Here is an 11873-nt window from a genome sequence, read left to right on the forward strand (position 1 = left end):
GGGTTTACGTACTCGCAACATCAATCAAAATACAACTTGTATACAAAGTACAAAACTGTTTAATAGACATAAACGTTGACATGTGTACAAAACGTTTTATTATATTACTCAAAGTCTGCTAATCTGTCGATACGATAGGGAGTTCCAGCCGGGCTAGCTAGCTACTGTATTTACCACAGAACGAAGTTACGTTATGTGACTAGACTGAATTTGAAAGTACAAGCACCAACAACTTCGGCAACCTTGCGCCATGCATCGTTTTTTATTAACATCTCTGTACGAATACAGCTATGTATCGTACAGGATTGGGTAAGCAGCCACACAAACGATTAGTTTCTCCTCCACCTTGAAACCTAGAAAGCTAGAAATGTTCACCATGGTTGCTATGTTACGAGAAACAAGAAAACACTCCGATTGGCCATCGCTAGCGAAAATCGATCCTCATTTGCATAAAGTTGAGAAAATCTCAACTCGGTCGCGTCGCTACCCACAATGCACCACGCAAGCGATTCGCCTGGCTCCATTGAAAATGAATAGAAAACATGTTGTCGCTCGCATCGCGTCGCTGCAGTGGACACGCACTGTCAGTCTCCAGTAGCGGTTAGGTATGGCGTGCGGAAAGGGACATTCCTAGGCTTACCAGGAGAAGAAGGAGCAGCTTAACCATACGTCGCCGCCCGACCGTAGGGATTTTTGAATGGGACTGAATGGGACTGCAAACGAGAGACTGGCGGCGACTTGACGGCGACGCCGTGTAAGGAACGTCTACCCGCGGCGACGTGGCGGCGACGCATGTTCGAAAGTATTAAAAAAAACTTACGCCTACTAAGTACGTCTGAGATAAGTACGTCGCCACTAAGCCGTGTGAGACAGACGTCGTCGCCAAACAACACACCTACTAGTAGCTACGTCGTCGAAGTCACTGACTTGTTTTGTCAAACCTTATTGAGTGAAATCAAGTCGTGCATAAGGCTAACGTTACATGTTTCATATGTTAAAATGTCTTTATTGAGAACTTCACTGACTTGTTTTTTCAAACCTTATTGAGTGAAATCAAGTCGTGCATAAGGCTACATGTTTCATATGTTAAAATGTCTTTATTGAGAACTATAGTAGCCAACTGTGCACAGCCTGTAGCATATAGAGGATTTTACAGCAGGTACAGGGAGTGCTTTTGCGCCCCCTACTGTTGGGATGAAAACATTACATTTTCAAATTAATGTAAAAAAAACGAAGAACTGTTTTTAGAACACGTTAAAGTGATGTCAGAGTTGTATGTTCTATCATGGTTTGTTGTACTCCAATGATTAATTATACATTTTAAGATCTAGTTTTAATTTTGAGCATGTTTTTGCACCCCCAGTTTTAAAACCTAGAATCGCCTCTAGTCTGTAGTATGCTCATTATTTGTAGGCTATTCACATTTTGATTTAACAATTATACATTTATATGTGGATATGATAATTCAAACCTTTTAAAGTGCCAATACACACATCTGTATAAGCCCGGCATGAGGTGTGTAGCCAACCAGTACTTTAAAGCTGTCATAACCGGGTTCATAGGAAGATTAGATGGATACTTAGGGACTTCAGGAAGTGAAATAAGGATAACATTGTATTTATTCAATAAAAAGTGCTTACAAAGAAACGGTTGCATGTGAGGGTCATGTAAATCAGTAGTGTAGGGAGTGGATGTGGGATCAGTGCAAGTGTAGAGTGTGTAGAGAATCATTACAACTAAAAACTAAAAAGCAAACAGTGATGATGTTCCTGCTAGTATGGAGAGACCCAGCTTGTTAAAGGGCTCAGCTTATTAAGGACCGAGGCACAGATCACAGGTGTGCCCTTGCAGCAATCACAGCTCCTCTACCTGCCTGCTATCCTGCAACAGAAACAAAGACACAGAAACAGAAGACAAGGGAGAGGAAACCCAAACATTGCACATAGAGCCAACAATCTAACATGGTTTATGCCATCATCAGAACAGGCGTAACCTCCCAATCACTACAAGTCATTCAGGTAATGGTAATTTCCTATTGACAGCTGTGAACAGTATCCTCTCAAGTAGGATTTAACAATTATAGCCTACCGAAGAAGCCGTGCTTTCACTGAACCACAACCTAGAATAGTCTAGGTGACCACAATACAGTTAGTTTCATGCTTGTAAAGTTTGCATTCATGAATTGTGTTATATTGCTTGTATTTGGTTATTTCCCAACATGTGGCAACAGTGCAGTTTAATTGTATTGAGTTTATTTGATGTGTTTGCTAACTTGGTGGTGCTAATGAGTTACTAATGAATGTAGCCTTGCTAATGGGAGTTTTAATTTATAATTTTGCCTTCTGACTACACTTCTCTGTTTAGCACTGCTGTAGAAGTGCAAGACAGCAAATTAAACATCTTCAGACCATCAGTAAAGGTTTCAATTTTTTTGTGTGGACGCTACACTAACAGAAACCAGCAGACTGTTAGAACATGATACAAAAGTGTATTTGTCACTAGCCTATTGATATTGCTTATAATATTAAGCTTTAACACATGATGCTATACCATTGAATTACAACTGCAGACAAACTTACAGGGTTAATACTGAAGACATATTAGATAGTACCCAATTGCTGTGAAAGTACCAAGTCAATGAAGTGAATCACCAAGTACCAGTTCAAGACAAAATCACTTGTCCTTTCTTGTCCTTCTGAAAGTTGTTAAATTTAATAGGCTGAACATCAACATGTAACATAGCCTATAATGTGTATGCCTACTTGGACCATGTCCTGATGATACATAAAGAACATTAGGCTACATGTTTTGGCAGGATAACTGCCGCTAGACCTTTGAATGTTTATGATGTTCCTGTGTGTTAATTCCTTTGACTGGGTACAACAACGCGATCAGTCAACCGACTCTAAAATAGTTTTAATGTCAGGCTACGCATTTATAGCACAACATCTGTCTGATACGCAATGTGTGTGGCATCCTATAGCGGCCAAATAATTAGCCTACATTTTGCTGACAGATTGAAGGGCTAGACAACAAATGTTGTAATGAATCACCGACTAACAACACGGAAATAAATGACACATTGAGAAGGCAAGTCATCTTCGGACATTGCCTTAATTTTCTCCGTGTTAAAAGCTCCAAAATTATCTGAACTCGCAAAAACTTTATAACTATAAATTTACTCAAAAATTTACTTCAAAGTACGGCGACGACGTTATCCACAAGTAGATGCGACGACGTAGGCAACTTATCCAGAAGTAGACGTCACACGACAGTCTCCCTAGGCAGGTTCTCCATGTCCCTTTCTGAACGCCATAGGGCTACACGTCACACGCACTAATGTAACGTTTACAAAGATAACGTCGCCATATACGTCGCCGCTATCAAAGTTCCCTCACGTACTACGTCGCCACGTCGCCGCCATCACCCCCATTGAGAACCAATGATAAAAAGGCTGAGACGACACGCACGTTGTGGGCAAAGCTAGTACGCAGTGTATGTTGTCCGAGTGTGTGAGGGCACTAATCACGCCCCATACTGGTAAGCCTAGGAATGTCCCTTTCCGCACGCCATATACTACACGTCACACGCACTAATGTAACGTTTACAAAGATAACGTCGCCATATACGTCGCCGCTATCAAAGTTCCCTCACGTACTACGTCGCCACGTCGCCGCCATCACCCTCATTGAGAACCAATGATAAAAAGGCTGAGACGACACGCACATTGTGGGCAAAGCTAGTACGCAGTGTATGTTGTCCGAATGTGTGAGGGCACTAATCACCCCCCCATACTAATCACCTCCCATACTAATCACCCCCCATAGTACCACTAGCTACTGTCGTACCAGTGGAGGCAATGGCACGTACCACTAGCCACTGTCACGTGCCAGTGGAGGCACTCGCATGTACCACTAGCTACTGTCACGTACCACTCGCTCCACTGTCACGTACCACTCGCTACAGTACAGTACAGTTTCGGTTCTAACCGCTACTGATAAAATAGCATGTTAAATGTTATATTACATATAAAAACCTACTACGAACAGGTAATGCATATTTTGCTTAGGCTATACGCTTGTGATTGTAGCCTCGACGTCACCATGGTTTTAATCATATTCGACATGATTCAAAGTCTAAATATCAATTGGTGCCTATTTCAACTTGTAGTAGCAGTTTCCCTCAACAGAATATGGAGGACCAAACCTGCCATATTTACAAATGAATGAATGAATAAATAAATGTCCACATACATGCATTTAGACAGAAATCAACGAATATATGTATTAATTAATGCACAATTGTCATTCAATAGTTACATATATTTTACATTTATGTATGTATTTATTTTTGTATTCATTTATTTATTCATTTACTGATTTATTTATTGATTTATTTATATATTCATTTATTCATCTATTCATTTATTCATTCATTTATTCATTCATTGTTCCCAATATGATAATGAGAGGAGGCCAGTAGGCGTGGAAACTGACGTTCAGACATTGCAATCAATCCAGAGCCATAGATTCAATCTAGCTAACGCCTGGGACACACTGGCTGCGAAGCGCCCTGAAGCGCCACAATCTGCTCCGAATGGCGCGATGCTGTTCACACTAGACGCGCATTTCTCCACGCCGGTCACCAAGCCTTTCACCTTGTCTGAGCTTTCCTTTTATACATGTCAAGCTGACATGGTACATAAACATGGCATAGGTTACAGTCTAATTAGGCAACTTGTTGCTCCAACAACCGTTGCAACAGCATCCCATTCCCAACATAACGTGGCAACGTTTGGCTTTTGTTGCCGTAGTCTTTGTAAAATACGTGCTGTGGGGCTTACAACTCCATGTAGGACTAAACTACATTTCATCTTCGATGATTAACTTTGTGACGTCAATCTTCACAAATTTCTCTTCTGCTTGATTGGGGGCTATGACAGATCGTCTATCTCGCTCTTACACACAGGACAAAAATGTTGGTTTGACAATCAACAATCAGGATTTTTTATTTTTAAATGTTTACATTTTGAGAATTGATCGGATATCGTTTTTTTGTGATAGTTGCGGGCTAAAACTCCTGATTTCGCGGGAGCTTTTCCAAAAGTTGCAGTGTTTTTTAGGTGTTTGTTGCGATGAAATTGCGGTAGCAAGGGAAAGTTGCGATAAAAAAAAATGTCCCTCTTTGTAATTTTAATTGAGTTATTGGTTGAAAATTAATTAATTAACAAACATTCATCAAAGAATAAAACCATTGAGAAATGGTCCCCTAAATAACCTTACCAACATGCCAATTTTCATCATATCCCATTTTTAATCCTTATCCAACCAGGATTTACATTCGCATGCATTGAAGGGAGGAATCTCCCTTTTTTTAACAAAAAAGATTAAATCTCTATCTGTCTGCAATACCGCTCTCGGCCTCTACGCAACTCGGCGTTCTCACGCTTGCCAGGCATAGACAGAAGAAGAAAGCACACTCAGCAATTGACTGGTTGGGCAACCCTGGATACAGGACTGTTAACGGTGTGTTTTTCGCCTGGAAGTCTCTAGAAATCTGGCACCTTATTGAACGAATTTAAAAAGAGTGAGAGTTCACAGACACCAGAATGAACACGTTCACAGTATCGTTCATCAGGCAGTAATACAGTACGTTCAGTTCACCAAAATTATCCAAGAGTGTATGGCTGCAGCCTACAGCCTCCCGCCTCATGCCCTCCCGTCTCATGCTTCTACTTTTCAAAATAAAAGCTCGCGTCTGGTCCGCTATTTGGTGTACGTGTTTTTTTTAAATAGCTAGACTACAAACTAAAAATCCATTGTACGGCTGCAGCCTGGGAGGCCCGGTTGAGTTTAAGCGTCACAACGACGGTTGAGGTTAGGATTAGTTTAAGGCCAGGAGTCGTAGCAGAGGAGAGAGGTTAAGGTCAGCAAGCAGCGTCAAGTAAGAGCAGAGTTCGAGGTTAAGGTTAGGCACAACCACGACGGTTGGGGGACAATGATGGTCGGTATAGCACACCGTGCATTTTGTCACCTGCGGTGTGTTCTTTTTTTTAAAGACACTGATGTGTACCTTAAGGAGAATCACAAAAAGAAACCATCAAAGTCTGCAACCATAAATTTCTCTAACATTTGCTAATATTCGCTAACAAATGTCAACATAAAATGCTGATGCAGTTTTAAATAAAGGTCATCGCAGGTTTCATCAAATATACGTTAACATCAGGGACAGAACAATAACATACAGAAATCAGCAGACTATATGGATAACATTGTTAATTTAACAGTTTAAACGTTTTTCAATGTATTGCAACAAACGTGCTCACGAATTTACCTTTATATCCATCCATAAAATAATTTGCGATTTAGTATTTTTGAACCTCTGAACTTACCCTTGGACAGCCTGGGCATGAGATGGGAGGGCATGAGACGGGAGGGCATGAGGCGGAAGGCTGCAGGCTGCAGCCATAACCATCTCATTCATGTCGTTCATTCATCTCATCTCGTTCATTGAACTTCCGTTCAATGAACCGTTCAATGAACCCGTTCAGGCGCAACACTGGATTTAACCCCTACTGGAGAGAGTTGTGTGGAGACGACGATGATTGGTCAAAGTTGCGGGAAAATTGCGGTGATTGGTTAGAATTGCAATGTCGTGCTGAATTCGCGGGGAATCGTTGAATTCGCATGAATTGATGCGATCGCAACATCGCGAATTCCTGGAGGGTCTGTTCATCAAAGGATGATGATGATGATGATTAAGATGAGGAAGAGACATTAATGACTGCTGTCGCAGAAATGGATGCAGAGAATTATGTATGGTTGCTACTGGTAGTTCTCTCTCCATGTACTTTTGTTTACAGGCTTGTGCGGAATTGTCAGTTACACTGACATTATGAGAATAATGAATATAAAAACCATTTGCACATTCTGACAACAGGGCATGGCTGCTGTATACAGTGAGATGTTCATTTAATGGCAGGTGAATTCTACATGTGGAACTGTGATATGTAATGTAATCTCATCTATTCCCAGTTACAAGTAAATGAGTTGTACAAACTGCATCTCATGAAAAAAGTGTCAAAAACTGACCAAGAGATGTGTAGGCCTATTTAGGGTAGAAGAATAAAGGCCAATCTTGAAAAAGATTTACTGGAACACCAGTTACAGGAGGATGCATGGTCACAGGTGATGTTAATAGTAGGAACAATAACATAGCCTATATGAATATTAATTCTTGAATTTTCTGAATTTCTATTTTGACCAAGAGATGGTGTGGCAGAAGAAAGGCTGATCTCGTAAGGCTATCAACCTGCCCCCACCTCTCATATGGTAAAATATGGAGTTACTGGGTGGAGTCTCAACTTGCTCACACATCATTGTGTAACCTACTGTAGCATTGCGAGTCATGTTGATAAGTAAGGGTCAAGATTGTGGTGTTATTGTAGTTGTTCTTGGGTATAAAAGGAATTGTGAAGCATTGTTCTGTGGATTCTTGATCGAGTAATTAGTTCTATATTATTTGAATCATTCCAACCAATATTTTCGGAAAAATACCCAAGTAAAGTAAGTCAATAGGTATGTTCGACTTCATGCAGCACCGGCGGCGCCGACAGCCGGCTGCTGCATGAAGTCGAACGCACCTATTGACTTCATTACCCAGAAACCCTGAACAGAGTGCTGTTTTCTGATTGGACATATAGGCGGAAGAAGTCGACTGTGGAAATCCTGCTAGCAGGTAGGAATGTCTCAGCTAAAAAATATTTTTTGGTACGTAAATAAAGAACTTTACATGAAGTACAAACCTGATATACTCGTGATTATGATCTGAAGTTGACAGCACTGTTCCTCTGATAGGTTATTTCTGTGTTTAGATAGCTAGCACTGTGCTAGCGTAGTAGTAACACTAGTGTCAGCAAGCTCGTCACTGTCTGAAGTCAACAACAACATTAGTTAATGTACCGTAATAACTGCTGTTGAAATAACTCTTAAGCTAGCTACTATCTCCTTCTAGCAGAAAGCTAGGCTAGAAAGGTTGCGCTACTTGCCAGGGATGTATCTTTGACTAGTTAGATAGCATTAAGCACCAGTCAAAATTCGTAAGACATCCATACACTGAGTCAGACCAGGCTGAAGTTGACTTCGAACTTGTCTAGACAGTATTTAGCAAATACGACATATTCTGAAAATGGGTCTGGCTTGCTAGCCAATGTTTGCGTACCAAGTTAGCCTTTCATCATCATTGTAATTATTCCACCATGGCATATTCGTTTCCATGTCAAATCATTTTAGATAGCTAGCTAACTTTACTTGATTGGTCAAGAATTGCGCTGTGATGAAGTGATGACTCTAAAATTGATTGTGTCTCACGTGGTCCCATTCTCTCCATTTGGTAAGCAATTGGTGCCGTTTCCAATGGACTCCTCAGCTGAAACCGATGTCCTCCAGGACAGAGTGAGGAGCTCCTCGAGAATCTCAGAGGGTCAAAGAGGAGCAGGGGGAGGAGGAACAGGGCTATCCAGGGCCCCAGACCAGGAGGAAGACTGCTTCTACGACTGTGAGGAGAGCCTGGAGTCAGCACTGGGGTCGGTAGATGCAGAGGCCAGGCCAGGCAGTCCACAGGACCCTTTTAGCAGTGCTGAAGCTGGAGGAGTCAGCCAGGTCACAGAGACAGACGGACAGACTGGCACACAGGACCCAGGGACAGGAGGGGGCGCCCTGGGGGATGGAGGAGCTGGGCTGGAAGGAGAAGAGTTTTACCTGGAGGAGGAGGAGGAGAAGGAGGATGAAGAGAAGGAGAGATGGGATGAGTGTGGAGGTGTAGAAGGAGACAAGATGCCGGACGGTGGGAGAGATTCAGACTCAGAGTTGAAAGAGGAGGAAATCACAGCTGCTGAGTTTGATGAAGAACACTTGACAGAGGTGGAGAAAGACCTGACCGAGGAGGAGAAGGAGGTACATCATCCTTGGCCTCAGTCAGTCTTGTAGATAGTATTTTATTATTGGATGTGTTTTGCTATATGAAAACCACTACATCACTATAGAAATGTCATACCCACAGACTGTGAAACAATGTCAGATACGGTCTTTCATGTTTTAGCCTTGGTAAGAGGGGTGCCTGTCTGGAGTAAACAGTTTTTTCTGTGTTCTTTTTTTGTCAGTTCTAACCTTGGCTGTTGTGTGTGTGTGTCTTTCAGAAGCGTAGAGAAGAGAGTCTCACACTGAAGGAGAAGGGCAACAGTCAATTTAAGAATGGAGGTTAGAAGGCCTGCCTTCACTACAAATGTTCCCTGCTGGCCCTGCAAACCAACACATGTTGTTTTCATTGTTATTAACAAGTGTGTTCATGTCTGTCTGTCTGTGCTGTATGTGTATGTTTCTGCTGTATGTGTGTGTGTGGTCCTCTCAGAGCATGCTGAGGCAGAGGAGTGGTATACGTCAGCGTTGGGGGTGTGTCCTGTGTGTTACAGCAAGGAGAGGGCGGTCCTGTTCTCCAACCGTGCTGCCGCCAGACTACACCTGGTAATGCACTATGCACCGTAACCATGACTATACCTGATAATGCACTACGCACAGTAACCATGACTATGCATGGTAATGCACTATGCATCGTAACCATGACTACACCTTGTAATGCACTACGCACCATAACCAGGACTACACCTGGTAATGCACTATGCACCGTAACCATGACTATGCCTGGTAATGCACTACGCACATAAACCATGAACACACCTGGTAATGCACTCTGGACCATAACCATGACTATACCTGGTGATATTCTACATTTTTTTTCAACCATAACTACAGGAGATTTAATGTCTCACTGTAAATTGCCAGGGTTCTGAAGGCTCATGTGACTTCTGACCCCAGCAGGAAGTGCTTGTTGTTGTTGTTTGTGTTGGTTAACCTCCTCTGTCCTCTCAACAGGAGAAGAATGACAAAGCCATCGCTGACTGTACCAAAGGTGAGTCACCCCTGTGTGATTGTGTTGGAAAGAGCTTGTGTGTGTGTGTGTGTGTGTGTGTGTGCGCGCGCATAGATTATTAGTGTGTATGTAAGAGAGAGGGAGTTTGTGAGTGTGTGTAAGAGAGAGGGAGCTTACGTGTGTGTGTGTGGGGGGGGGGGGGGGGGGATGCTGGGACACGCTGCCCTACTTTCCTACTGTCTTGCTGCACCTGTTTATCCTGGTTGAACACCAACATCCCTCTAGCAAGAAGACATTCACACTGAAACATATGGTGTTTGTATTCGTGTGTGTATGTCTGTGTGTGTATGTATGTGTGTATGCGCGTGCGTGCGTGCTCAAGCCATTGAGCTGAAGCCGGACTACGTGCGGGCGTTGGTGCGCCGGGCCGAGCTGCATGAGAAGACGGACAAGCTGGATGAGGCTCTGGAGGACTACAGGGCTGCCCTGCAGCTGGAGCCCAGCCAGGCCATGGCCAGGGACGCCAGTCTGGTGAGGACCCCCATTCAGCACCCACACTCCCTGGGGGCACGGCGGCGCCTGAAACTTTATTTAAACATTAGCTTTTTATTTGAACAGTTAATTTAAAAACCCAGTTAGTTCTCACTCACTTCCTGACTAGATCTCCTCTCTGTGTCTCTCTTTCTCTCGCTTCCAGCGGTTACCTCAGCAGATCCATGAGAGGAACGAGAAGCTAAAGGAGGAGATGATGAGTATGTTCTGTACTGTGTACTCTGTGCTGGGTATTATGTTCTGTTCTCATAGAGGAAGAGAGAGAGAGATAAAGGGAGGGAGGTATTGGGTTGTCTGTAGGCTGCTGCTGTATTGAACCTCTCCTTATCGACTAGACTGCAGCATAGCCTGAAACTGCAGCCTCCACTCTGCTGTTCTAGGTTGGAACAGTTCTAACTGTGTGTGTGTGTGTGTGTGTGTGTGTACGTATGTGTGTGTGTAGGTAAACTGAAGGACTTGGGGAACATGTTCCTAAGGCCGTTTGGTCTGTCGACCTCCAATTTCCAGGTCAACCAGGATGAGAACACAGGCTCCTACTCTGTTAACTTTGTCCAGGGCCCCAACAACAACAACAGATAACAAAAACATAAACACCAACAGATAACAACAGCGAACAGGACCAACATATTCCATGAACTTAACCATGGATACCCAAACCACAGCTTCACCACTAACATGAACAACTAGAAGACTGACCTCCTCCCCCTCTTCTCCCGCTCCTCTACAAATTTCCTCCATCTTCTGTTCCTCCTACTCCTCCCCCTCTTCCTTCTCCCCCTCTTCTCCTTTTCTCCCTCTCCTCCGTCTCATCCTCTCCTACTTCTCATCTCCTGCTTCTCTTCTGCCATCTGGTCTGACCTGGTAACATCACCCACCTACTCTGATAACCCACACTCCACAGCCTTTTATGATCAGAGAGTGGTGTGTGTGTACATGAGCATGATGTGTGTGTGTGCGCTGGTGGTGGTGTACACAGGCATGTGGACTGTTTAGAATGTTCTCTCAGACTACATGCTGCTAAGCCTCCTTGTGTTCCCTGAATGTTGAGCCATTAAAGCTTTCCTGACTGTTCCCTGTAGCTCCCCGTGTGGTCTGTTTGAATCTTGGAATTTAAGACCTGTAAATGTGTGTCCACTCCTTCAAAAGGCAGTGTCACATACACTGTTAAAGAAACACACAAGTACAAAGGCAAAAAGCTGATTTACTGATTGGAAGAGATATACAGAACAGATAGTCTATAACCAAACGGTGCCACCTCAGTCTCCAGGTCTGCATGGCGAGGAGGATTCATTGATTGTTCCGAAACGCACGTATGTACATGAGTTGGGGGCCAGTCACATGAGTTGGGGGCCAGTGTGAGAGACAGAAAGTGAGAATGTAATGTGCACTGCATA

The 11873-nt window shown here is 43.2% G+C and overlaps 1 protein-coding gene across 2 annotated transcripts; it reads left to right on the plus strand.

Moving 5' to 3' along the window:
- The first annotated feature begins 7700 nt into the window (after positions 1-7700).
- Positions 7701-11550, plus strand: ttc1 (tetratricopeptide repeat domain 1). 2 transcript variants are annotated; one of them, XM_067229019.1, is made up of 8 exons: positions 7701-7737; positions 8397-8954; positions 9197-9257; positions 9409-9521; positions 9930-9966; positions 10310-10458; positions 10625-10679; positions 10922-11550. In XM_067229019.1, exons 2-8 carry the CDS (start codon positions 8415-8417, stop codon positions 11056-11058), a joined length of 1092 nt encoding a protein of 363 aa, XP_067085120.1. In that variant the 5' UTR covers positions 7701-7737; positions 8397-8414; the 3' UTR covers positions 11059-11550. The 2 variants fall into 2 exon arrangements, with proteins under 2 accessions (XP_067085120.1, XP_067085121.1); XM_067229020.1 differs by having other exon boundaries at positions 7719-7769.
- Positions 11551-11873: the final 323 nt, after the last annotated feature.

Source organism: Osmerus mordax, chromosome 25, assembly GCF_038355195.1.
Source record: "Osmerus mordax isolate fOsmMor3 chromosome 25, fOsmMor3.pri, whole genome shotgun sequence".
Lineage (NCBI taxonomy): Eukaryota > Metazoa > Chordata > Actinopteri > Osmeriformes > Osmeridae > Osmerus > Osmerus mordax.

Excerpts from the sequence above, each read along its gene's own strand:
- ttc1 (XM_067229019.1), top strand. The coding sequence starts at position 8,415 with ATGGACTCCTCAGCTGAAACCGATGTCCTCCAGGACAGAGTGAGGAGC. Across the intron at positions 8,955-9,196 it reads TGACCGAGGAGGAGAAGGAG|AAGCGTAGAGAAGAGAGTCT; the intron begins GTACATCATCCT and ends TGTGTCTTTCAG. Across the intron at positions 9,522-9,929 it reads CTGCCGCCAGACTACACCTG|GAGAAGAATGACAAAGCCAT; the intron begins GTAATGCACTAT and ends TCCTCTCAACAG.